The sequence below is a fragment of the Carcharodon carcharias genome, chromosome 5, assembly GCF_017639515.1.
Source record: "Carcharodon carcharias isolate sCarCar2 chromosome 5, sCarCar2.pri, whole genome shotgun sequence".
Classification (NCBI taxonomy): domain Eukaryota; kingdom Metazoa; phylum Chordata; class Chondrichthyes; order Lamniformes; family Lamnidae; genus Carcharodon; species Carcharodon carcharias.
Window position 1 is genome coordinate 134,121,772 of NC_054471.1, and position 25,963 is coordinate 134,147,734.

Genomic DNA, 25,963 nt, shown 5'->3' on the forward strand with positions numbered 1-25,963 from the left:
TATTAGCTTTTTAACATTGGACAGATTAAATAGTTGTCTTCTAAAAAAAAGCTTCCATGCCTTATATTTTATGATTAAAAACCCTGTCAAATTAACATTCAATAGATCTTGAACAAAGAAAGTACAAAATTCTCACACTTTAGCAGAGGAATTGTTATTTTCCATGCAAGAAATACTTGAAATTCTCTTTGAATAACAAAAGCTTGTTGCACAATTTTTATAAAGGAAAGGTTTTCAACAAGAAATTTGCAAATCAAGTTCTGCAATTTATTAGGTCAGTGTTGTAAATAATTACTTGAGACAACATTTCAAAGCATAACAGTAGATGTATGCATGTATATTTACCAAGTGCCCAAAGACAATTTTCAGTAAGCGCAGAGAAAAGCTGGCTGGATATCGATGTGTACATCTTAACAGTTACATGCACAAGGTGATGGAAGAAGGGGCAGTAATACTCAGCAGATGGGCTGCTTTTGCAACATGAGGTAAAGCTGATTGATTGTTCCAGAGAATCTTGTTGTTGTAGTCTGAGATTGTTGTCATCACCAGGGCTTGAAATACATATGTTATTTTTGGGTCTCTATGGCCACTCAGCATCATATTTCCATTGTCTTTATCTGCTTGTGAGCCAGACATCCCATAGCAGTAGGATTAGTCCCTGGCTACTCTCATTCTGACAGTTATTCCCCAGTGAATACTGTATGTTATTGACAGGCTCACTTTAATTACATGGCCATGGAAAGGGCAAAACACACAGACTTAAAGTAAAGACATTTTCATAAGCAAAATTGTGATTTTGTTACAGTGCGCCTACATTTATACCTAGTGTTACTTAAGACAATAGATTAGAATATTAACAGTGCTAATGTTGAGACAGGTTGGTGAGCTGGGACTGTGAAAGCTATTGTTTCTTGGATTTATTCATTTCTTGTTTTAGTTTTTTTTTAAATTGTACTCTAAAAGCACAAAATCATTCAGTAACTAAGGTAACGAATTGCTATGGAATGATCATTTGACCAATGCAATACTTAATCCATACGCATCATTACATTTGGTTATATACTGAATGGATATCATCCATGAGTTTACAATAATATGCAGCACATCCAGAATTGGGCAAACATCTACTGTATTCAAAGTTAAGACATTGTTATTAGTACGCAATTGAAGAGCCAACCAATGGATTTACAGCTGTCTTTTAAAATAAATTCCCCATTTTGAATTGTACAGTACCAGTTGTAAGTATTAATGGTATTTTTATTCAAAGAAAGATATTATTATATTAAGAGAAGCCTGTGACAATTAGGTTTTATATAGAGGACTATATTAAACATTTCATTAAAGCACATGGTCAGGCTGTGCAATCTATCCTATTTATTGAATAAGAAAGTTGCCACTCCTGTCAGTAAAGAAGACACCTGGCATTTCCACAGGGATTCTTCTAATCTCCAGCTGTAACTGCAGCAATGGCTTCTTTGAGATTCTGCTCCAATTTCCCACAAAATGCCCACTTCAGATACATGGGTGATTATGTTCAGTGCACGTGTGCATTTCCAGCATGAATGGGTGCGGTGGAAAAATGACAAAAAAGTGTAAATGGAAATAATAAGGTTAATATCATTTTGGAAATTTGAATATCAAAATTTTACTGAATTCAAATTAAGTTTTTGGAAGGCTGCAATGGACAAATACATTTTAATCTCAAATGCACCACTAGAAAATTATAAAATTGTTACAGTGCCATACTACATCACCACCAGAAGAGGTCCCTGCAGCATTCAACTTCCCATTAACTGGTGGCAGAACTGAAGTGATGAAGGCAGTGGGTAAAATGAGTTTGATCCCCCTCTATTCCTGATATCCAAAATTACATGTAAATATTAACTGTGACAAAATAAGGAAATTTCTGCCTTCTCAATTTATGCAAAGAACACTAATAGGCAGATGTTAACATAGCATTTATGTTCCAAATACCAGTTAATTTATGACTGTGATTTGTGACTAGAACAATTCCTTTGAATCCTAATTTCCAGATCAATCAATCAATTTAGCCTTTTCCTGTAAAAGATGCCATTATTAACATTCAAAGAGCTATCCACTTAATCCACTTTCCATGTGCACTAATTAAATGCAGCTTTGAGGTACAAACTGAATAGTAAAAGGACAAGACAGTAACAGATATTTGCAACTCAAATGCCATGTGAACATCAACTCATTAGTTTTAATTACGATAATTCCTAAAATTATGGATAACTTCTGAGGTCCTTATACTGTTAGGTACTACAAAATTCTGCCATCATTCTGATACAAGATATCAGAATATATTACAGATATAAGCAGATGAACTGAAATTAACATTGTACAAATATAACATCAGATTTGGAGGGTATTCAAATCTTCCTTTCATTCAACAATTTCATCAGTTTTTTAAATTCTGTGGAAAATACCTTCTGAAAAAGTATTTTCCCTTATGGAGTGATTTGAATTTAATTAGACCCAAAAGTCCATTGAGGCCCACAGCTGGAAGTGGGATTATGTGGGACTCCTGCTACTTGGGGCCAAGGAGGCTCTGTTCCAAACCACCAACTCAAATCATTTAGCTAGCCAAGGCAAGTGGTCCTTGCTTGTATGTCATGCAACAGAGGCACCTGCTAGACAGGAAATTGTATGGAGTCAGATGGTGGAGTGTGAGGTCTTGTAGGGTCAATGAGAAGTGGTTCTTATTTTATTTTCTTGAGAGAAATGTGGGCATTAATGTTCATGCAATTGACCCTCTCTGATCAGTAACAGACTTGATTAATCAGAGCCACTATTTGTCTTACAGGTGCACATAATAAAGTGGGATCGTCATAACTGGTATTAATTTAAAACAGTGTGGTTAGCAAAAACAATGTTGCAATCTCAGGTTCAGTATCTAGAACTAACAGTTTGACCTTTTGATGGCCTAGATTTGTATTCTTAGCACTTTCAATCCTGATGAGACAAACCGAAAAAGAAACTTTATTGGTTCTAATTATAATTAACTTGTTGAAAGAAAACATGAAGTAAAAAAGCACATGGACAAACAGAAAAACAATGAGATGAAGGAAGTGACTAAAACAATTAGTGGCTGACAGATTGTTCAATTGAGATAAATTACTGCACCCCCAAGTGTAAAAATGTGATATGCCTTAGCTTTCCTTCAGGCTGTTGGGTATGGATTGCAGAAGCAGTGTTTGCAGCACTAGACTGCTGGGCATGAGTTGATTCTGACTCCTCCACTGACCAGTGCAGCTTTGGTGAAAATGACAGGAGTTTCATTGATGTTGAAGTTTCTCATGCAACCAGTGAATGACTGGCGCATGCTCAATCTTGGGCTGAGTAGTGACTCTAAGAAAACAAAACAGGAAATTATTCTTTAAGCTGCCCTTGCTTTAGTTAATAATTACAAAATGCTTCTCAAACTGACTGAAACACAGTGACCACAATTCCCATTCAAATTTCACTGCCTCCCTTCCAACACCACAAGGACTGCAGTAGCAATGTGGATACAAAATTGGCAGAGTAATAGGAAACAATGAGCAATGGTTAATGGATATTTTTCAGGCTGGAGGAAGGTTTGTAGTGGAGTTCCCCAGGGGTCGGTTTTGGGACCCTCACTTTTCCTTATATATATTAATGATCTAGATCTTGGTTTGCAGGGGATAATTTGAAAGTTTGTGGATGATACAAAACTTGTAGGCATTGTAAACCGTGAGGAGGACAGTGTAGAACTTCAAGAGGACATAGACAAGTTGGTGGAGTGGGCAGACAGGTGGCAGATGAAGTTCTATACTGAGGAATGTGAGGTGATACACTTTGGTAGGAAGAACATGGAGAGACAATATAAAATAAGGGGTATAACTCTAAAGGATGTGCAGGAGCGGAGGGATCTGGGTGTATATATGCATATGTCATTAAAGTTTGCAGGACAGGTATAGAGAGCAGTTAATAAAGCATACAGTACACTGGGCTTTATTAATAGTGGCATAGAGTGCAAGAGCATGGAGGTTATGCTGAACTTGTATAGGATTTTCATTAGACCTCAGCTGGAGTATTGTACAGTTCCGCAGTTCTGCGCAGCATACTTTAGGAAGGCTGTGAACACATTGGAGAGATTGCAGGAAAGATTTACAAGAATGTTTCCAGGGAGAAACTTTGATATGAAGATAGATTAGAGAAGTAGGGATTGTTCTCCTTGGAGAAAAGAAGGCTAAGTGGAGATTTGATAGAAGGGTCGGATAGGGTAGATAGGGAGAAACTGTTCCCACTCATAAAAGGATTGAGAACGAGAGGGTACAGATTTAAAGTGATTTGCAAAAAGAAGCAAATGTGCTGTGAGAAAAATCTTTTTAACACAGCAAGTGGTTTGGGTTTGGAATGCATTACCTGGAAGTGTGGTGGAGGAAGGTTCAACTGAGGCATTCAAGAGGGCATTTGATGATTTTTTGATAGAAGCAATGTGCAGGGTTACGGGAAAAAAGCAAGAGAATGGCACTAAGTCATAATGCTCATTTATGAGCCGGTGCAGACACGAAGGGCTGAATGGCCTCCTTCTCTACTGTAACAATTCTGTGATTCTCTGATTCAGTGGAAAGTTGCCCATCAGTATCTGTTCAGAGAAACTAAGGTTGGACAATAATTGCATTCTTTTCTGACATAGTCTACATCCTGCAAACAAATAAATAAAAATCCTTCTCAAAAATCTTCTCACAACGCTACAAAGTAGATACTGATGAAGATGGCTGTTTGGCTTATCTCAGTTCATTCATGTCGAAAGGATCTGGTCCCCACAACATAATTCGATATGTGCTAGAATTTTACCTCCAATACCCTACTGGGAGTTATTTCATGTGTTGATTACTCTTTGCATAAAAAAATCTTAAACCTCTTAAAATTGTTTTTGCCGGTTCAAACTCATTCTTCGCTCCTATTCTACTACTGCTTTTTAATTTGTAGCAATGCTATATGTTTACCTTTTCCAAACTATTTACTATCTTATATGTCGTATGAGTACATCTCATAATCACCTCCACTCAATTAGAAAAAGCTCAGGCTTTTCACATGTATTCACATGATTTAATACTGCTTTTAATTATTTTGTTAGGTAGGGGTATTAAGGATTACAGAAAGGCAGATGGGGTTAAGATACAGATCAGCATTGATCTTATTGAATAGTGGAAAAGGCTCTAGGGGTTGAATGGCCTGCCTGTGTTCCTAAATTTCTGCTGAATTGCAGCAGAAAGGCTGCATTCTGCAGCGTGTGTGATCATACAGTCACAGGGCAGGCACAGATGCAATTCGATACAGTCTGACTACCTTCCTTCCTTTGTCCTCAATTCAATCTAACTAATTTGAGCTAGCAATTCTGGCTTTTGTCAACATTGAGCAGGATATTGTAAAATTACTGAGCTTGTCCAAAGCAAACTGAAACTTGAAAATTATCAATCCCACATTCAATATTTGAGTTTTTGCACATCGCCCACATTCCCCTTGCACCTATTTGTGATATACTGCTTTGTTAATGCTAGTGAGAGCTCTTCCTCTTCCTCCTAAAATAAAATTTTAATGAATCCCAAGTTGTATTCACATTCATCCTTTAAGGGGATAAACTACCCTTAATCAATTTATGGTTGATTTACCTGCCTCACCTCTGTGCCTAAGCACTGGGCAACAGAACTACATCTGAAGTGATAACTGCAAGCACCTCTAACAAAGATAAGCAATAACAAAAAGAGGAGGAAATTTGAACGCGGCTGCAGACCAGTAGATAACAGCAGCCAGAAGACAGCAGGGCCTACTTGGTGAATCAAAACAAATGTAAACTTAACTTGTTGATTCCTCTTCAGCTTGCTGCTAAGACTGCTGAAATCAGGAGTCTGATGGATATTACCAACATAAAGCCAACAGCAAATATTTGGTCCACACAGCATTGTCCATACTGAATTGCAGCAACATGGCTACAACTCGAAGGAAAAGAGCCTCGAGGCTGGGAATGTACCCTTTTATCTCATAAAACACAGCAATGGGCTTACATCTTTGCAGGTGAAGGACCTGCACTGTCTCCCTAGGGAAGCCCTACAAATCCTAGGATAATGTAAAGAGACATCGTCAGCACCTGCCCTTTGCACCTCCGGAATAAGAGCTCCCTGTGGGAAAAGGTCCGCGTGGAAGGCCCTGTGGAATGGAGGGTTACACTCTCTGTGGGCTTTGGGGGTGACCTTTCCTTCCTGCAGTCCCATCAATGGGGTATGGAGCCTCAGGTTCTGATAACCCCCTGGACTGCTGCAGGGAGGTTGCCTCCATTGAGCTTGTGGGTTCCTGACATTGCAGAGGGCTGCTTCCACTGACAAAATTCTGGTGAACCCAAAAACCACCTGTAATTGCAGCCTTATGTATATAAATTAGCTGCCCACCCACCTTTCCGGAATGGACAGCTGATCCGCATCCCGCCCTGCCCCGGGAAACATCCCCAGTAGCAGGAATGTCCAGGGAACCGTTGCCACACAGCTCATTCTGACCACCACCCCCTCCAACCCACCCACATCTCCAGCTCCACTTTCACAGAGCTGAGAAAATTCTGCCCAATAGAACAGTTTCATTAAAGTAAGTCCAGAACAAAATAATCCCTTTCCAATGTCCCTCCATTTATGCACAGAAAAGATTCAAGCACTGTGTTTACCTGGCACTCCTCCAACAAATACTGGCTCCTTGGTTTTGAAAGAGTGTGAACTTATTGGCCCCACAACATGGTTTACTTCAGAATCCACATCCAATTGCACGACATTTGAATCTCTGATAACTAAATGAGCAGAAAAATAAAGTCTCAGATAAAATATTAGGAATGGACGGCAAAATGTCATTACTTAAATATATAAGATGGATTGGGTGACAAAATGGTTTTAGTATTGACTTTTAAGCTCTGGGACCTGGGTTAGAACTGATTTAAGTCTCTTATTGCCGGCTACAAGGATACTATGTAAAATGAGCTATGGCAGCTTCAACCCGGTTTCCAGAATGCATGGGCCCACAGAACACACTATCCTTAATGTGGCACCAATTGACAATGTCACTCAGAGAAAAATAGGAAATTGAAAAGTGTCGCATTAATGCATTAGGAAAGGAATGCACAAAATATGCATTTTGGGCCACTTGTGGTGCCTCAGCTCTCACCCATCAAGTCCAGAAAATTTAATCCTATCTGTACTTGCATTTCCCACTTGATGATTTGTCCTGTCTGAATTTTGTGAGCTTTGAAGTTTGAAAAGAGCTGTTTTGGTACAATTACCTCCTTCATAAATCATAAATCAGATTATCCACATCTGATATTGTCAGCAAATTGGGATGGATGTAAATTAATGGGAACACTAAATCCCACTATATATTGTCCCTAAGATAAAAGCAAAATATTGCAGATGCTGGAAGTCTGAAATAAAAACAAAAAATACTGGAAAAACTCAGCAGGCCTGGCAGCATCTGTGGAGAGAGAAACAAGAGTTAACATTTCAAGTCTCACTCTGCTCTTCTCTCCACAGATGCTGCCAGACCTGCTGAGTTTTTCCAGCATTTTTTGTGTATATTTGTCCCTATTGGATCAATAGCTTATACCCATTTAGGCCAGCCATGGAAAGAGATCTGTCAGCCTGTTAATCAATCTGCAAATCCTCTCTTCTCCAAGCAAAGAGTCACAAGATATAAAAGCAACAACCTTTGAAGCCAACAAAGACAAAACACTTGGAAATTCCTCCATTAGGGTGTGCTCTGCTGAGGTTTGTGCTCAGGTATGTTATTAGCCAGAGTATATAGAGATCTTCATTTGGCGTTTAACCGTGTTATAATGCTTAATGTCGACACTGGGTGCCTGAGGTAGAAAGTATTCCACTTCCTAGAACTGGAGCGGTGACCTCAGGGCACAGAGTAACAGAAGCCAAAACTGAAAAAGTGACATCACAGGAAAGACGTGACCTGATTGGTTGGTAGGAAATCTGCACCAAATTTGAAAAAAAAACACTGCAAAGCTAATTAATAAATTAATTATCTAAGTCGAAATGGCTGGGCAGGTGATGTGCTGTAGCTGTATGATGTGGGAGCTGGCAGATCCCATTGCGAGCCACAGTGACCACAACTGCAGCAAGTGTTGGTTGCTGGAGGAACTCCGGCTCAGAATTGATGAGCTGGAGTCTGAGCTCCGGACGCTGCGGCACATCCAGGAAGGGGAGAGTTACCTGGATGCTTTGTATCAGGAGGTGGTCACACCCGGTAGATTAAATACCTCAAGTTCGGTCAGTGGTCAGGGTCAGCAGGGTATGACTACAAGTGAGGCAGGTAGAGGGATCCTGTGTTCAGGAACAGAGGAGCCTCAGCTCTTGACCTTATCCAACAGGTATGAGATACTTGCTCCCTGTGTGGATAAGGAACAGGGCTGCAGGGAGGATGAGCCAGCTGACCACAGCACCATGGCACAGGAGGCCATTCAAGAGGGGGGACCAAAAAGACAAGTGGTAGTAGTAGGGGATTCTATAATTAGGGGAATTGATAGCATCCTTTGTAAGCAGTATTGAGAGTCTCGCTTGGTATGTTGCCTGCCCGGTGCCAGGGTGAGGGACATCTCTGACCGGCTTGAAAGGATATTGGAGAGGGAGGGGGAGGATCCAGTTGTTGTGGTCCACCTCGGGACAAATAACATAGGTAAGATTAGGAAAGAGGACCTGTTTGGGGATTATCAGGAACTAGGAACTAAGTTAAAGAACAGGTCCTCAAGGGTTATAATCTCCGGATTACTGCCTGAGCCATGTGCAATTTGGCATAGGGATGTGAGAATAAGGGAAGTAAACTCGTGGCTAAAGGAGTGGTGCGGGAAAGAGGGGTTCCATTTCATGGGACACTGGCATCAGTATTGGAACAGGAGGGATCTGTACCGTTGGGACGGTCTCCAACTGAACCGATCTGGGTCAAATGTTCTAGTGAAAAGGGTAAATTGGATGGTCAACAGGACTTTAAACTAGAAAGTGGGGGAGAGGGAAGGGTAAAACTCCAAGAAGTATGACTAATGGGAAACAAAGCAGCAGGTTAGCATGTTGGGGGGGGGGGGTAAATTCAACTTCATGGGAAATTATGAAAAAACTGAAAAGAAAGGAGAGCCCAGGAGAGGCTATTAAAGTCTCCAGAACACAAAATAGGACAGAGTGTTTGGAAAGGGCTAGGAATCTAACTTCAAGCACATCAGACAAAGGGATGACAATGAGAAAGGGGACGGGAAATACAGGACTGAAGGTGTTGTATCTGAATGCATGCAGCATACGAAATAAGGTAAATGAGCATGTGGCACAGATTGAAATTGGCAGGTATGATGTGGTGGGCATCACAGAGACATGGTGCAAGGGGATCAGGACTGGGAGCTAAATATCCAAGGATATACATCCTATTGAAAAGGTTGGCAGAGGCGGTGGGGTTGCTTTGTTAGTAAGAAATGAAATTAATTCGATAGCAAGAAATGACGTAGGGTCAGATGATATAGAATCTGTGTGGGTAGAGTTGAGGAACCGCAAAGGTAAAAAAACCATAATGGGAGTTATGTACAGGCTTCCGAACGGTAATCAGGATGTGGGCCACAAGGTACACCAGGAGATAAAAAAGGCATATAAGAAAGGCAAGGTTACAGTGATCATGGGGGATTTCAATATGCAGGTAGACTGGGAAAATCAGGTTGGTAGTGGATCCCAAGAAAAGGAATTTGTGGAATGTCTACGAGATGGCTTTTTGGAGCAGCTTGTGGTGGAGCCCACTAGGGAACAGGCAATTCTAGATTTAGTGATGTGTAATGAGGCAGATTTGATAAGGGAGCTTAAGGTGAAGAAACCCTTAGGAGGAAGTGACCATAATATGATAGAACTTACCCTGCAATTTGAGAGGAAAAAGCTGGGATCAGATGTAACTGTATTACAGTTGAATAAAGGCAACAACAGAGGCATGAGGGAGGAGCTAGCCAGAATTGACTGGGAGATGAGCCTAGCAGGAAAGACAGTGGAACAGCAATGGCAGGAGTTTCTGGGAGTAATTTGGGAGACACTGCAAAAATTCATCCCTAGGAAGAAGAAGCATACTAAGGAGAGGATGAGGCAACCATGGCTGACAAGGGAAGTCAGGGACAGCATAAAAGCCAAAGAGAAAGCATACAATGGGACGAAGAGCAGTGGGAAACCAGGGGATTGGGAAGCCTACAAAGACCAACAGAGGACAACTAAAAAAAATAAGGAGGGAGAAGATTAAATATGAGGGTAAACTAGCTAGTAATATAAAAGAAGATTGCAAGAGTTTTTTTCGATATATAAGGGGTAAGAGAGAGGCAAAAGTGGACATTGGGTTGCTGGAAAATGACGCTGGAGAAGTAGTAGTGGGGAACAAAAAAATGGCGGAGGAACTGAATAGGTACTTTGCGTCAGTCTTCACGGTCGAAGACACGAGTAACATCCCCAAAGTTCAAGAGAATCCGGGGGGCAGAAGTGAGTATGGTGGCCATTACCAATGAGAAGGTGCTAGGAAAACTGAAAGGTCTGAAGGTGGATAAATCACCTGGACCAGATGGATTACACCCCAGAGTTCTGAAAGAGATAGCTGAAGAGATAGTGGAGGCGTTAGTGGTGATCTTTCAGGAATCACCCGAGTCAGGGAGGATCCCAGAGGACTGGAAAATCACTAATGTAACCCCCCTGTTTAAGAAGGGAGTCAGGCAAAAGACAGGAAATTATAGGCCGATTAGCCTGACCTCGGCTGTTGGTAAGATTTTAGAGTCCATTATTAAGGATGAGATTTCAGAATATTTGAAAGTGCATGGTCAAATAGGTCAAAGTCAGCATGGCTTCATCAAGGGGAGGTCATGCCTGACAAATCTGTTAGAATTCTTTGAGGAGGTAATGAGTAGGTTAGATAAAGGAGAGCCAATGGATGTTATCTACTTGGACTTCCAGAAGGCCTTTGACAAGATGCCGCACAGGAGGCTGCTCAGTAAGGTAAGAGCCCATGATGTTAAAGGCAAGGTACTAGCATGGATAGAAGATTAGCTGTCTGGCAGGAGGCAGAGAGTGGGGATAAGGGGGTCCTTCTCAGGATGGCGGCTGGTGACTACTGGAGTTCCGCAGGGGTCAGTGTTGGGACCACAACATTTTACTTTATATATTAATGATCTAGGTGAATGAACTGAGGGCATCCTGGCTAAGTTTTCAGATGATACAAAGATAGCTGGAGGGACAGGTAGTATTGAGGAGGCGGGGAGGCTGTAGAAGGATTTGGACAGGTTAGGAGAATGGGCAAAGAAGTGGCAGATGGAATACAATGTGCGGAAGTGTGAGGTCATGTACTTTGGTAGGAAGAAAAGAGGCATAGACTATTTTCTAAATGGGGAGCGAATTCAGAAATCTGGAGTGCAAAGGGACTTGGGAGTCCTAGTCCAGGATTTTCTTAAGGTTAACTTGCAGGTTGAGTCGGTAGTTCGGAAGGCAAATGCAATGTTGGCATTTATTTTGAAAGGACTAGAATGTAAAAGCAGGGATGTGCTGCTGAGGCTTTATAAGGCTCTGGTCAGACCACATTTAGAATATTGTGAGCAATTTTGGGCCCCGTATCTCAGGAAGGATGTTCTGGCCCTGGAGAAGGTCCAGAGGAGGTTCATGAGAATGATCCCAGAAATGAAAGGCTTAACATATGAGGAACGTTTGAGGACTCTGGGTCTATACTCGATGGAGTTTAGAAGGATGAGGGGGGATCTGATTGAAACTTACAGAATACTGAAAGGCCTGGATAGAGTGGACGTGGGGAAGATGTTTCCATTAGTAGGAGAGACTAGGACCCAAGGGCACAGCCTCAGAGTATGGGGAAGACCTTTTAGAACAGAGATGAGGAGAAACTTCTTTAGCCAGAGAGTGGTGAATCTATGGAATTTATTGCCACAGAAGGCTGTGGAGGCCAGGTCATTGAGTGTATTTAAGACCGAGATAGTTAGGTTCTTGGTTGGTAAGGGGATCAAAAGTTATGGGAAGAAAGCGGGAGAATGGGGTTGAGAAACTTATCAGCCATGATTGAATGGCGGAGCAGACTCGATGGGCCGACGGGCCTAATTTCTGCTCCTATGTGTTATGGTCTTAGAATCAATGGCCATTACCTTGATGAGCACACAAAAAAAGTTAACAAGAAGGTGTCAATATCATTGTTGAATAAGGTTGATCTCAGATGACTGGGCATAATAAAAATGGAAACAGAGTGGGTGACTGAATGAATGAACTCAAATGTAGTTATTGCCAACAATAGGAAAAATCATTCTGCCCTAATTCAGATCATTGCAGCTACTGATATTAGCTTCTTAAATGTATTATGTTCTTGAGTTTAAGAGTTTAGTGGAAAATTTGTAAATGAATATTAGTGACATAATTAAAATGACCGTTACCTGCTATTCTGTGCCATCGACCATCACACAGGCTTTGCTTTGGAGTGACTGATGTTTCAAATTGTGCAGTTCCATTACTGACTTTTAATGAAACCTGCAAAGAAATGAAGTTTAGAGTGAAAACTTGCCAGGAACACATAAGCATTTCTAAATTAATGGACTGAAAGTCAGGCTGGCTCCATTACTGCGACACAACCTCCTCTGCTTGACTTTCTTGTCTGCTTTGCACCTAGGTGACCCCATATGCGCAGTGGGAGGAAACTTTGCCTAGATTGCTTTTTACTCCCTTACCTGTCCATATTCCATGAAGAGATTCAGGAATTTCCGATTGTAACTGTGAATATGTAACAGTATTCCTGAATGATTTCTAGCACGAACTTCAAAAACAAGTTCAAATTGTAATCCTAAATTGAATGAATCATCTGAAAATCAAGTACAAATTTCTGATTATTATACAATACCAAGTTATGTATCACTTATGCTGTAATAGCAATTTGGCATTAAGTTTCATTTTTTCTAATCAAGCTTCTAGATGAGCTAAGTCTTGTGTCTGTTCTGGGATGTAACAGTTTTGCCTGGGACTTTTTAAACCTCTTTCCTTTTACTGGTTAAAGACACCCCCTGTGATTAGCATTCATTTTATAATCTCCTAAAGTCTCCACTTTCATTCTACTTTGAAAAAAAACATTATACTTTCTATTTATCCCTATAAAAATGATGAATGGTAGGATTTGTCTGTTTGCTTTACCCAGAATCACATATCCTCCTTCTGCAGAAAAGTATGTTCCAGATTCAGTTCGACCTTCAAAACAAGGTGTAACACCAAACGTCTGGGCAGCTGGTGAAATCCACTGCCCATTTAGCTGGAAGTTCTGAAGACAACCATTAAAACTTTGGACCGATTTGATCTGAGAAAAAAGTATTTTAATTAATTCATTATGCAATTATTTGCATTGTCACCAGACGTTCAAACCAATATATTGCACTTTGTTACACTTGCAGTATAGCCTTCACTGACTATGGTGCAGGGACTGCTTGGTGAAGCTTTTTCCATTATAAACGATCGAAGTTCAGTGAAATTCTTAGGAAAACCTGTAACCCGATCTTACAATGGTTTCCTATGGATGCTTCCCCTCTCAAAGCCAATCTTCATGGCAACATGAATTACATGGGCCTTCTATCCAGGTAGAAATGCTAATTATCTACCTTTTAGACTCCCAACTTCATTCTATCTTGAAACTGAATAGATTATTTAAAGTACAGGTACAGTGTCTCAAAACTGGCAACCTTGGGAGCAAGGTCATGCCAAATTTCAGATCTTGCTGGATTTTGGCTTGGGCGGTATGGGCCATGGGAGGTTGGGTCAGACTGGGTCAGATGGGGTCAAGGGCCACTTAGACCATGGGAGTAGACCATGGCATAACTGGCAAAGGAGATAACTACTCAGGTGCCACATTGTGCCAATTAAAGATACAGTCCCAAAACATAACAATCTTATAAAACCTCACATTTGTAACAAATTACACTCCCTTAACAGGAATACACAGCAGGAAATCCCAGAGGAGGTGGTAGGCTCCAACAACCAGTATTATTCCAGAGGAAAATCATGGCACTTGCTAAATTCATACATATTTGCCAGATCACAAGTATCCATTCCTGTCAATTTCCAGCTAGATAGATGGGCAGTAAGAAGAATCTTGATGGATATCACACAGTAGATGTCTTCACCTAGTCAGCTAAATAACCCTTCAATTCCCAGGCAGTGACAATGCCAGAATTCTCCCCTCATCTTTCCACACTCTCCCTATCCAGAGCATCAGTCAATGATCTGGTAACAACAGTCAATAACAGATTCAACAACAGATAGTGGTCAGGACGTGCTCTAAACTGCAGAGTTTATTAATATTTGGTTGAAAAGAACAATTTTAAAATGTACACAAAATGAACAGGATAGCAGCATAGAATTAGATGTCCCATATAGAGGAAAAATACTTAATGGGCCAAATAGCCTGTTTCTTACAGTGACTCTCCAGGCTCTCTGAAGTCAGTCATTAAACTCCAATTCTTAATGATCCCTCTTTATATGGGACGATGAAGATAATTTGGTAATTTGGACCATGGAGACATCAAAAATAAAAGGAATTAAAAAGGAAATTCAATTATAAAAACCTTGTCCTTTTGAAGAAAAAAAAACTTTCAGAAAATTAGTCTCAACAATATTGGAGAAGTTTTGAAAATTTTGAAAACAATGGAATGAAAAATTTGGGTGAGTGTATAATGGCTAGTCAGATCAAATGAGTGTATAATGGGTGGCTGTTGGTTTTCCGTTCATTGCGAAGTGAAAATTATTTGATAATCTGTTATCTAAAGAAGTTTTGTCTTAAAAGCACACATATGGCTGATATTCTTCCAGATTGAAATGCAGCAAAGACAGAATGTACTTAAGATACATAAATCCAATGCCAGAATCTATTCATTGCCACTCTACTATGGCAGTGTTGCGCAAGAGTAATTTACCTGAATGTTTTTGACAGCTTTTCCCAGTGGCACACCACCTACATAAAATGGTTCATTTACATGCCATGGATAAACAGGACTGCGGAGACTATTCTCCAGAATGTGGAGGCCATCTATTATTAAGCGACCTTTGTTATTTTCGTGTGTAAAGATGACCTGAGCAAAACAAAACACAGAAGATTTTAGCTTAGTTAGATATAGCACATTAAAAATAGTTCTTGAGCTTTGTAGTTTCTCCTGTTTCTTTTTGTTCAATTCTTTTTATATGATATATTGAGGTTGAAAAGTTACATGAAGCGTGCAACCCATTGTAAATGCCCAGATCCTTCTGCCCGTGATCTCTATCATTATCTTTGATAGAAGTCACAATGTTGGGAAGGTTTCTTCATTTGATTGCTGATGGTGAGCATGACAGGTCGCATACGGATTAGAAAGAGGTAGTTGTTAGGAGCTGTTGGATTTTCATGGAAACAATGTCAAAGTACCCCCATTCAGCTCCCTTTGTAAGGGAGCCAAATTTAAAAAATCTTTTCTTCAGGAATCCTGGCTACAATAATAGGCTTGGCCCTTAGTGGGACCCAATTAATCCCTTTGCTAGACATACCATTATACATCAAATCCTTCTGAGAGCAGCAGATGCAACATTTTTTGACATAGTAACAGAGCACTGAACCACCCTCTGTCAATGGCTGTTTTTTCCCGAGGGTCCATTGCCCAAGTGACCATCCAGGAAATATTCAAGAAATGCCGAGACCAGACAAAACCAGATCCAACTTAATTTATGGCCTTTCCAGTGAACTTTCTGAATACTGATGTTAAGATGCAGTGCCATGTAATGGGGATGGACACTAGTTGAGTTGAAGTACACTTCAATCACAAATAAAGCTGCTTCAATCAGGAGGTGCTGAGCATGAGATATGACGTCACCTTGCAGGAATGAAGGGAAAATTGGAGAGGGGAACCTAGGCTAACATTAGTCTGGTTTCTTGTGAAGATTTGGTGGTGATCTCTGAGCGGCAGCCTCTATATGATGAAAATACAAAAAGAAGGACAATTATTTGAATTTCACCAAAATTGAGGCTCATGGAATAGAAAGGTCCGTGTCAAATTTGGTAAAAAAATTGGCTTAAGGACGGAAAACATGACAAATGGTTATTTTTTCAGACTATAGGATAGTAGACAGTGGTGTTCCCCAAAAATCAGCGTGAGGACCCCTGTTTCCTTTTGCTTTATATAATGACTTGGATACTGGAATACAAAGTAAAATTTCAGAATTTGCAACTGATGCCAGACTTCAAGGAGTGACAAAAGGTGAGGATGACACTAATCACCTGCAACAGGACATAAGCTAGCATGGGTAGACTAGTGGCAAATAGAATTTAAAACCCCAGAGAAGTGTGTGGTGATGCATTTGGCTAAAGGGATAGAGAGACGCATTATAAGCTCAATGGCACAGCTCAAAGAGTGAGAAGGAACAGGGGGATCTGGGGGTTCATGTGCATAGATCTTTGATGCTGGCAGAACATGAGAGTGGTAGAAGTGGAGAAGATCAAAGATTTCAAAAGGAAACTAGATGGGCACTTGTAGGAAATAAACTTGCAGGGTTACGGGGATAGAATGGGACTGACTGGATTGCTCTGTGGAGAGCTGACATAGATTCAGTGGGCTGAATGGAGTCCTTCTGTAAACAATTGTATGACAATAATAAAAGCATGAAAAACCTAAGTTTGCTACTAAATTAGGACGCCTCTAAATATATTGCTGCACGTCTCTGCATATATCCTTGAGGCATCATGTATGAAAAACAGCATTACAGGAGAAAAATCTTGGCAAGTGATAATAATTTTACTCTCATTAACCAGTTTTTGAGAGAATAATGCTATGATGCTGTACAATCAATTAAAACAAAGGTTTTCAAACCATTGTCTGTGGACTCTGATGGTCTTTAGTGACCTTCCAGGGAGTCTTTGATGCAGGACTGGCCTTATGGATGGGCAAAGCGGGCATGAACCCAGGGCACTGTGTTCAAAAGTAAGCAAGTGAGCATTGGCTGGGCCCTGCTCTGCTCTCTCTGTGCTGCTGCTCTATTCATGCTCTACTCTCATGCCCCCCACCAGTGCTTTCCCTGTGCTCTGCTTTCTTCAGACTCCTGCTCTGTCTGGGCCGTGTTTCTCCTGTGATCCTGTTCCCCTAGTGCTTCCTCCACGCTGTATTTCCCCTGAGGTCCTGTTCTCTCTGTGTTCCTGCCATTGACTCTGCAATGAGAAGCAAGTACACCCATCCCACTGATATCTGCAAAAAAAGTCTGTTTTCTTAAACACATAATGAAAACTATATTTACATGCAGCATTTTCATTGTGAGTATCATATAAGATGATAATTTAGATGGGGGAGCCCATGACTGCTGATCTATTTGAAAAGGGGCCGTTCAACCAATAAGGTTTGAGAACCATTGAATTAATAACATACAAATAGAATGAAAATTACTACATGAATGGTTTTAAATTACTTTATGGAAATAAAATAGTTAGAAATTCCCATCAGAGCTCAACAAGGTAAATATTAATATCATGACTCTGAGGGACCCAATGATCGGCATGGATGATCTGTATAGCACCAATGCATATGGTATTTTCATTGCCAATCTTTGATTACCCAGTAGCAAGTTATTTTTGCAATTAGGAACAGGGATATGTTTGTCCATATTGGACTAAATGAATATTGGGGTACTTTGCTGTATTTAAAAAGAAAAAAAAGGACTTGCATTTATATAGAGCCTTTCATGAACCAATGATGCACCAAAATGTTTACAACCAACGAAGTACTTTTAAAGTGTAGTCACTGTTGTAATGTAGGAAACGTGGGAGATAATTTGCAAGCAGCAAACTCCCACAAACAGCAATGTGATAATGACCAGATAATCTGCTTTTTAGTGACAATCCCCATTTTTATGGTACTTACCTGATTTTATGGTGTTACGAATGCAGGGGTGATTAAGGCCAGTAAGAAACTGGCTTTACCATTGGACACACACATATTTTGATTTAAAAACTCAGCTAGTTTCTTGATATATTTTGAGACAGGAGCTGAAATGGGGGTGACATGTAGCTTTAGGACTAAATGCATTTTTACAAAAAAGGTAAAATAGGGTTACTGTCTGGGTACAGTGTGCATCCAATCCATCTTTGTGAACTGGGAGAATGCCACTAATGCAAGAGTACAAGTATACACTGAATGCTGATATTCTGATTACAAATACAGTAATACAGTTCATTTTCTCGATAAAAGCTTCTTTTGTTTATACATCACAACAGATTGCACATTACTATGCACGAGTATTATGTATGTCCTTTCAAACAGTAAAGAACTAGAAAGCATTCTTATTAGAAAATTTGTGTCTGACTTACATTGTGCCAGAGACCATCATTATATTTCTCTATACTTTTTATTTTCAATTTTTCACGACCATTGCTGAATGAATAAATAAAGTGACCACGGGCAATGAAAAGTGTCATGAATTGGTCTTCCTCTTTATTCGTCACATAAAATATAAGTCCATGAGAAGATTGGGTTCTCACACTGACAGAGAAATGAGATCTGAAAATACAAATACCATTACAACAATTAATAAAATGAATCCAAATTGATGCGATGACTTTTCCATTACTTTTCTCGAACTATTTTACAACCTATTTTAACACTATCAGAACATCTTAGGGTCAAAAAAATCTAACACGGTTCAGCAATTCTCCTGGCATAGCTCTGGTGGGAGTTCATTAGAAGAGCCACAATTTAAGACTGGGACCTCGATGCACTGGATCCTGGCCTTGCAAGGGAGTTGCTATTTGCCCTACTAAGGAGCATAAGCAGGTATGGGGTGACTGGGAACAGAAGCCCTTATTTTCTGATTTCTTGATTGAGCTTCAGAGGCACCCAGCATATAGGCTTCACCTATGGATGCTGTTCAGGATTGAGGCTTGGATGTCTGAAGATCAGCACTGAAGCAGTTTTTATTAAATTATTTGAATGTACTATCCTTGCAAAGACATAGCTAAAAAGTTGCTGGCTGGGGATTTTGCTCCTCTCCTCCAAAGCTAGCTAAATATGCCACTGATTACCCATCCTTTTGTGGGAGCAGCGTCTTAAATGCATTCCAAGTTAACACATGCCCCCATCATAGGCACGATGATGAAGGGGTCTATCAGAACTGATTTCTTCTATTTTATTTTATTTTTTGCAGGTACAGTCATTGCCAGCTCAATCTCTACAGAACTTTGGTCCACATAAAATACATTCCAGTTCCATTTACTCACTTGCGATTAAAAAATTCAGGGAATCCATAAATCTCCTGTCGGCTGTTGGGAATTCCTCCATATTGATATGCATGTTGGATTGTCCTGGGATTGTTTGGTAGATGGCAACGTGCATCATCTTGCAGGTTATTTCCTTCTATCTTTGGACTATGGACTGCTGGAACTTGTATTAATTCTGCTTTATCACTGTCCACCTTTGCCAAAAGAACATTTGAAAACTAGTCACATAAGAACATAGGAGCAGGTGTAGGCCTATCTCTAAGTATTTTGTAGGTTTCAATGAGCTCACATCTCATTCACTGAAAGTCAAGAGAATACAGGGCCAGTTTCCCCAATCTATCTACATAGGACCATCCTGCCATCCTGGGAACAAGTCTGGTGAACCTTTGTTCCATTTGCTGTGTGGCAGTAATATCCTTCCTAAGGTAAGAGGACCAAAACTGCACACAGTAATCCAGGTGCAGTCTAACCAAGGTTCTATACAATTGAAGCAGGACTTCACTACCCCTGTACTCTCCTCTTGCGATAAAGGCTAACATAGAAACATTGAATATAGGAGCAGGAGTAGGTCATTCAGCCCTTCGAGCCTGCTTTGCCATTCAATATAATCATGGCTGATCCTCTATCTCAATGAAATACTCCCATTCTCTCCCAATACCCCTTAATGCCTTTAGAGTCCAGAAATCTTTCTATTTCCTTCTTAAATCTATTCAGCGACTTGGCCTCTACAACCTTCTTTGCTAGATAATCTACAGGTTCACCGCCCTCTGAGTGAAGAAGCTTCTCCTCATCTCAGTCATAAATGGTCTACCCCATATCTTGAGTCTGTGACTTCTTGTTCTAGAGCCCCTAGCCTGAGGAAATATCCCTGCATCTAGTCTGTCCATCCCCCGTCAGAACTTTATACATTTAAATGAGATCCCCTCTCATTCTTCTAAACTCCAGTGAATACAGGCCTAGTTGGCCCAATCTCTCCTTGTACGACAATTCTGCCATCCCAGGAATCAGCCTGGTGAACCTCTGCTGCACTCCCTCTATGGCAAGTATATCCTTTCTTAGGTAAGGAGACCAAAACTGAACACAATACCCAAGGCGTGGTCTCACCAAGGCCTTGTACAGCTGCAGTAAAACATCCTTGCTTCTGTACTCAAGTCCTCTTGCAATGAAGGCCAACATACCATTTGCCTTCTTAACTGTTCGCTGCACCTGCAAGTTTGCTTTCAGTGATTTGTGTACAAGGACACCCAGGTCCCGTTGTACATCAACTTTTCCCAATCTATCGCCATTTAAATAATACTCTGCCACTCAGTTTTTCCTACCAAAATGGATAACTTTACACTTAACCATGTTATACTGCATCTGCCATGTATTTGCCTACTCACTCAACCTGTCTAAATCACTTTGAAGGCTCTTAACACCCTTCTCATCACTCATATTCACACTGAGCGTCATGTCATCAGCAAACTTGGAAATATTACATTTGGTTCCCTCATCCAAATCATTGATATATATATTGTAAACAGCTGGGGCCCAAATACTGATCCTTGCAGTATCCCACTAGTCACAGCCCGCAAATGCAAGAATTTTGTTCATATTCATTCATGGGATGTGGCATCACTGGCAAGGCCAGCATTTATTGTCCATCCCTAATTGCCCTTGAGAAGGTGGTGGTGAGCTGCCTTCTTAAACTGCTGCAGTCCATGTGGTGTAGGTACACCCACAGTGCTGTTAGGGAGTGAGTTCCAGGATTTTCACCCAGCGACAGTGAAGGAATGGCAATATATTTCCAAGTCAAGATGGTGAGTGACTTGGAGGGGAACTTCCAGATGGTGCTGTTCCCATGCATCCACTGCCCTTGTCCCTCTACATGGTAGAGATCATGGGTTTGGAATTTGCTGTCTAAGGAGCCTTGGTGAGCACACTGCTTCCATCGTGAGTCATCAATGATCCAGTTATTCCTACTCTCTGTTTTCTGTGTGTTAGCTAATCCTTAATCCATGTCAGTATATTACTTCCTATCCCATGTGCTTTAATTTTGCTAACCAACCTCCTGCGGGGGATTTTGTCAAAAGGCTTTTAAAAATCCAAAGACACTACATTCACCAACTTCCTTTTTTCAATTCTGTTAATAACATCCTCAAAAACTCCAACAGGTTCGTCAAATGCGATTTGCCATTCATAAATCCATGTTTCTATGCCCAATCAGATTATTATTATCCAAGTTTCCATTAATCACATCCTTTATAATAGATTCCAGGATTTTCCCTACTACTGATGTAAGGCTAACAGGCCTGTAACTATCCGTTTTCTCTCTCCCTTCTTCTTAAATAGTGGGGCGACATTTGCTACCTTCTAATCTGCAGGAACTATTCCAGAATCTATAGAATTTTGGAAGATGATCACCAATGCATCCACTATCTTCATAGCTAACTCTTTTTGGGGTGTAGAATATCAGGTCCCAGGGATTTATCAACTTTCAGTCCCATTATTTTCTCCACTAGTCCACCTACGCTAGTTCATGGTTGCATCATAACAGAGCAAATTTTACAGTTTCTGTGCCTGGGCTATTGGACAACCTCAGTGCTATACATAGAGGACAATCAGGCATTAAGAAGCACGTGTCTATAAACACATTCCCAGTTCCAATGAAAGCTTATCAACATAAAAAGTTAGCTTTGTTTCTCTTTCCACAATGCTGCCTCATTTGCTGAATGTTTTCAGCAAATTTTGTTTACATTTCATATTTCCAGTATCTGCAGTATTGTGCTTTTGCCTATAAGGGAACATGCGTGATTTAACATCCATTTATTTACGGAAACTCAGGCCACCTCTGTTAGGGGTCTCTATTCCTCACCACCCAATTTTTCTTGCAACCAGACAACCCAATCATCCCTGATGCTGAAGCAAGAAGAAAGACCCCAAGAAATTTTGGAAACAAGAAACAACCATTTGAGTCAAATCTTTTCATGTTACCTCTCAAATCTCTGAAACATATTTAGCTGCCTCTTCAAGCTATTTGTACTGTTCACTTTGATAGTTTTTCCTGGTAACTGATTAAACATTGCTATTTCTATGCAAAAGAAAAATCCATTTGATTTTTTTCCTCTGAGTTTCTGAATTCTTAACTTGTTTCTCTTCATTTTGAAAATTTTTGCCATTATGAACAATTTGACTATATCGGCTTTGTCAATCTTCTTCAGAACATTGGAAATTTCAATTCCACAATTATTTAGATGTCTAATTGCTGCCTCCAATAAAGTATTATTTTGAATATTGCTTCTGAGTGTGGAGATATTCTCAATTTATTAAAAGTGATTTGCAGCTGTAACCTGTGGACATCTGTACAGCAAATCATCAAATTAGTAACAGTGAAAAAATGGAAATCTGGTGACAATTCTTTTAAGTCCATGACAAATTTTGAGTTGTCAGGTATCATTTTTTTCTTCATAAACATGCGTTCTATTATAGGATCATGTCACTGAGGCAAGCAAAAAGCTAATATGGATGCCTAGGAAGTAAATAATTGCTATCAAATTCATGGAAGTTGCTAAAGCTTTGATGGACTGTAATATCAACACAGACAAGAAATGATTACCTTTCTACCACGGCCTCGCTTGGCTTTAGCAATGTTCTTTTGATGTTTATGAATAATTGCCGCTGGGAGAGTTTCAGCTGGGCAGCCATGTAGAGAAGCTTGTACCTTTTCAGTGTATTTCTGGAAATCTTCTACTTCAATATATTTATCAGTTCTGTTATATTTGTAGAATAAAACACATCTGTCCAACATCTCAATAAACCATTTAATCAGGAGAAAATCCAAAATAAATGTTACAAGATATGTTGCTGAAAAGAGAGACATGTTGCCAAAGCTTTTTGTCCGGCACTCATCAGGACAAATGTAAAACTGCCAATTTTCAAATGATTACAATTTATACTACACAAGAAATGGGTGCTGATTGATTGGTAAGTCAACTCTGATTGGATGAGGTGTTGTCATGAAGAAAACAATAGGAAGCTATAGGCTCCCCAAGCTCCCTGGTAATTCGAAAAAGGAGCAAGGCTTGAACATACTCCTTTTGTTTGCAGAGAATGGGTCCCTACATATGAATATATGTTACTTCTAGCGTGAGTGTGCAATTGATTACTTAAATTGGATGTTAGTGCAGCTATGGACATACTTAGGATTGATCAGCAAGTGCTGCCCAATTGCAGAATCACATTTAACAGTAGATGTTTTGGATTTTGTAAACATGGGCCAGTTGAGTGCAGAGTGTAGTCTGCCTATTATGAACAACCAAAGGATTCAATTAAGCAATTACTAGGACATACAGCCTATGTACCAGTTTAAGGTAATCAGTCAAGAACATAACATAGTCCATTTACGCTTGCTAGAAGCGACATACATTCACATGCATTAACATGTTCCCTGTAAACAAATGGAATATGTTCAAGCCTTGCGCCTTTATGGAATTATCAGGTCGCTTGAGGAGTTTATTATTCCACATTGCCTTCTCCATTGCAATGGCTCAGCCAATCAGAGTCATCATGGTAACAAATCAGCACCTTTTTCTCCTGTACTATAAATTGTTGTGATAATTTGAAACTTGGTATTCTTGTGTTTGATGATTGCAAGAAAAAAAGGTTTAGCAACAATATTCAAGTTCTGTACAACCAAGATATTACATATTCAATTCTACATGCAAAGAAGAAACTGCTATCACCTCATGGGAAAAAAATCCTGTCCCTTTAAGAGCTTTCCAAAGATTCTTCATAAATAGCACAATGTTGTGAGCTGTGTCATCAGTGTTTTTTCCCTTTGTTTCTGCCAGTGTCCTTGTGCTATTGTTTTGAGTATTGGGCTGGATTTAATGCAGTGGGCATTATAGTGGGAGACATAGCAGCTGGGCCCACTTAATCATGGGAGAGGCCCTACGTCCATCACCTTGTGGTGGCCAAACCTTTGATAAATTCGGAGGGCGTAAGGGACTGATGTAGGATCTCCAGCTGTTGCTGGTGGCATGTCAAATTAGGCTCATCAATCAGCCGATTGACATCCAGTATCCCTGAGCAGGGCCAGGGTAAGAAATCATGGGCTTCTCTTGTTTCTGGGCCCCTTATTCCAACCCCCTTCCACTCCCACCCCCAAACCCTTCCCCTCAATCATGCATGTTAATTATTTCCCCTTTTAAGATTCACCAATCAATTTACCAAACAATCACAAAAATGTCCCAGTAAAATGATAACACCCATTGATGGCATCTAGTAACAAATACAAATAACAATAGATGTGCAGCATAGGACATTAATATTGAGTGGCAACAATAGAATGTAACATTAGTTTGTGTATGTCCTACAAGTGATCCTACTGCGACTATTAAACAAACCAGAATGTACAAATTTTCTTTTAACAGCATTGTGCAATATTGTTACTTTGACAGGAAAATATCCTATTTATAACACTGTGCAGATGATAAGATTGATTTCGGTGACTGCTTCATTAACATGTTCTGTACACTGCGCCATATGTACACAGTGGCAGCAAATTCATATTTGGAGGAAAAATTCAATATTTGCAACCCAGATTGCAAGACAACTTTTCAAGTCCTGTTTTATGTATTTCGACTACCTGTTCTATATAGAAAAGAAAGACTGTCTCCATGCTGCAGCTTGCATTGTTTCATTGTTGGAGAGTGGTGGAAGGGAAAGAGAGTGGGGGGTGTGGTCGAGGAGAGGAGACAGTCCCATTTACTTGCTGCTACCTAAGCTCCCTCCTCCCTCCCTGGATACACTGACACAGCACTCCCACACCTTGCTCTGGATAGCTCAGTATCACGAGAAGTGAAGTTACATTTCCCTGGGGGTGGCTCATGCTGCTCACATCGATGACAGCTGGGTCTGACCTGGCCTGAAGCTAAGTGACAGTTCCCCTGGCCCTGCTCTGGCCTCGTTACTGGTGGAGGCACCCTCCTGTTGCTTCATTTTCTATTTTCTCTCCTTGGCCTCCTGAAAGATGTCATCACAAATCGTTCAGTGCAGCTGAAAGACTCCTGCATGCTGGCCAGCGAGAATGGCCAGAATAACTGGTCTAATCACAAGATCTCTCTCTCCTGCCCTTGCTGCTCCTCCAATCATTGATTTTGTCTCTGGATGAGTGGCAAGAGCAGGAGGAAGCCAACTGTGATTGGAGGAGCTGGAGCAGTGACTATCTTAAGCACTGAATGCACAGACTTATCTTGTCTCATTGGTTACCCCAGTAGAGTGTATTCAACAGGTCTTAGCAACCTCAAGGGAAGATAACATGAGAGTTTATAAAGAAAGACCTTGGCAGTACACCTGCAGATCTGTTCATACATTATAACTTGTTCATTTCTTTTTAATATATAAATTGAAGTGCATTGCTAGATGGCCTTTACAGACCGATCAGCATGAGGGAGAGAGAGGTCTGTAGCTCTGTCTCCTCAGTTTAGACAATGATGAGAGCTCCATTTATGACAATGAGCCCAGGCCTCCTGGCCCCCAGATCCAGTTTGCACCTTTTCGTCCCCATCACGGGTCCTGTGCCCAAGTGCACCCCAAGTTAGTGGTCTCATGCTACCAGTGGTCTCCCAGGGTTACGGGGTGGGGGAGATCCCTTGCTATCAGGCATTCTGGAGGGGCCGGGCAAGAGAGTGGCCAT

The 25,963-nt window shown here is 40.5% G+C and overlaps 1 protein-coding gene across 1 annotated transcript in view; it reads right to left on the reverse strand.

Annotated features, from left to right (window-relative positions):
* Window positions 1–245: 245 nt before the first annotated feature.
* lama4 (laminin, alpha 4) overlaps window positions 246–25,963 on the reverse strand; it is a 216,340-nt gene continuing 190,622 nt past the window's right edge. Inside the window, exons 32-40 of the mRNA XM_041187778.1 lie at window positions 22,883–23,036; window positions 19,288–19,481; window positions 18,382–18,571; window positions 14,975–15,130; window positions 13,206–13,365; window positions 12,749–12,879; window positions 12,458–12,551; window positions 6,701–6,820; window positions 246–3,369 (exon numbers count right to left, since the gene is read on the reverse strand). Of these exons, the coding sequence (XP_041043712.1) occupies window positions 3,224–3,369; window positions 6,701–6,820; window positions 12,458–12,551; window positions 12,749–12,879; window positions 13,206–13,365; window positions 14,975–15,130; window positions 18,382–18,571; window positions 19,288–19,481; window positions 22,883–23,036 (1,345 nt within the window). The 3' untranslated portion in view covers window positions 246–3,223. The remainder of the gene's footprint in view (window positions 3,370–6,700; window positions 6,821–12,457; window positions 12,552–12,748; window positions 12,880–13,205; window positions 13,366–14,974; window positions 15,131–18,381; window positions 18,572–19,287; window positions 19,482–22,882; window positions 23,037–25,963) is intronic.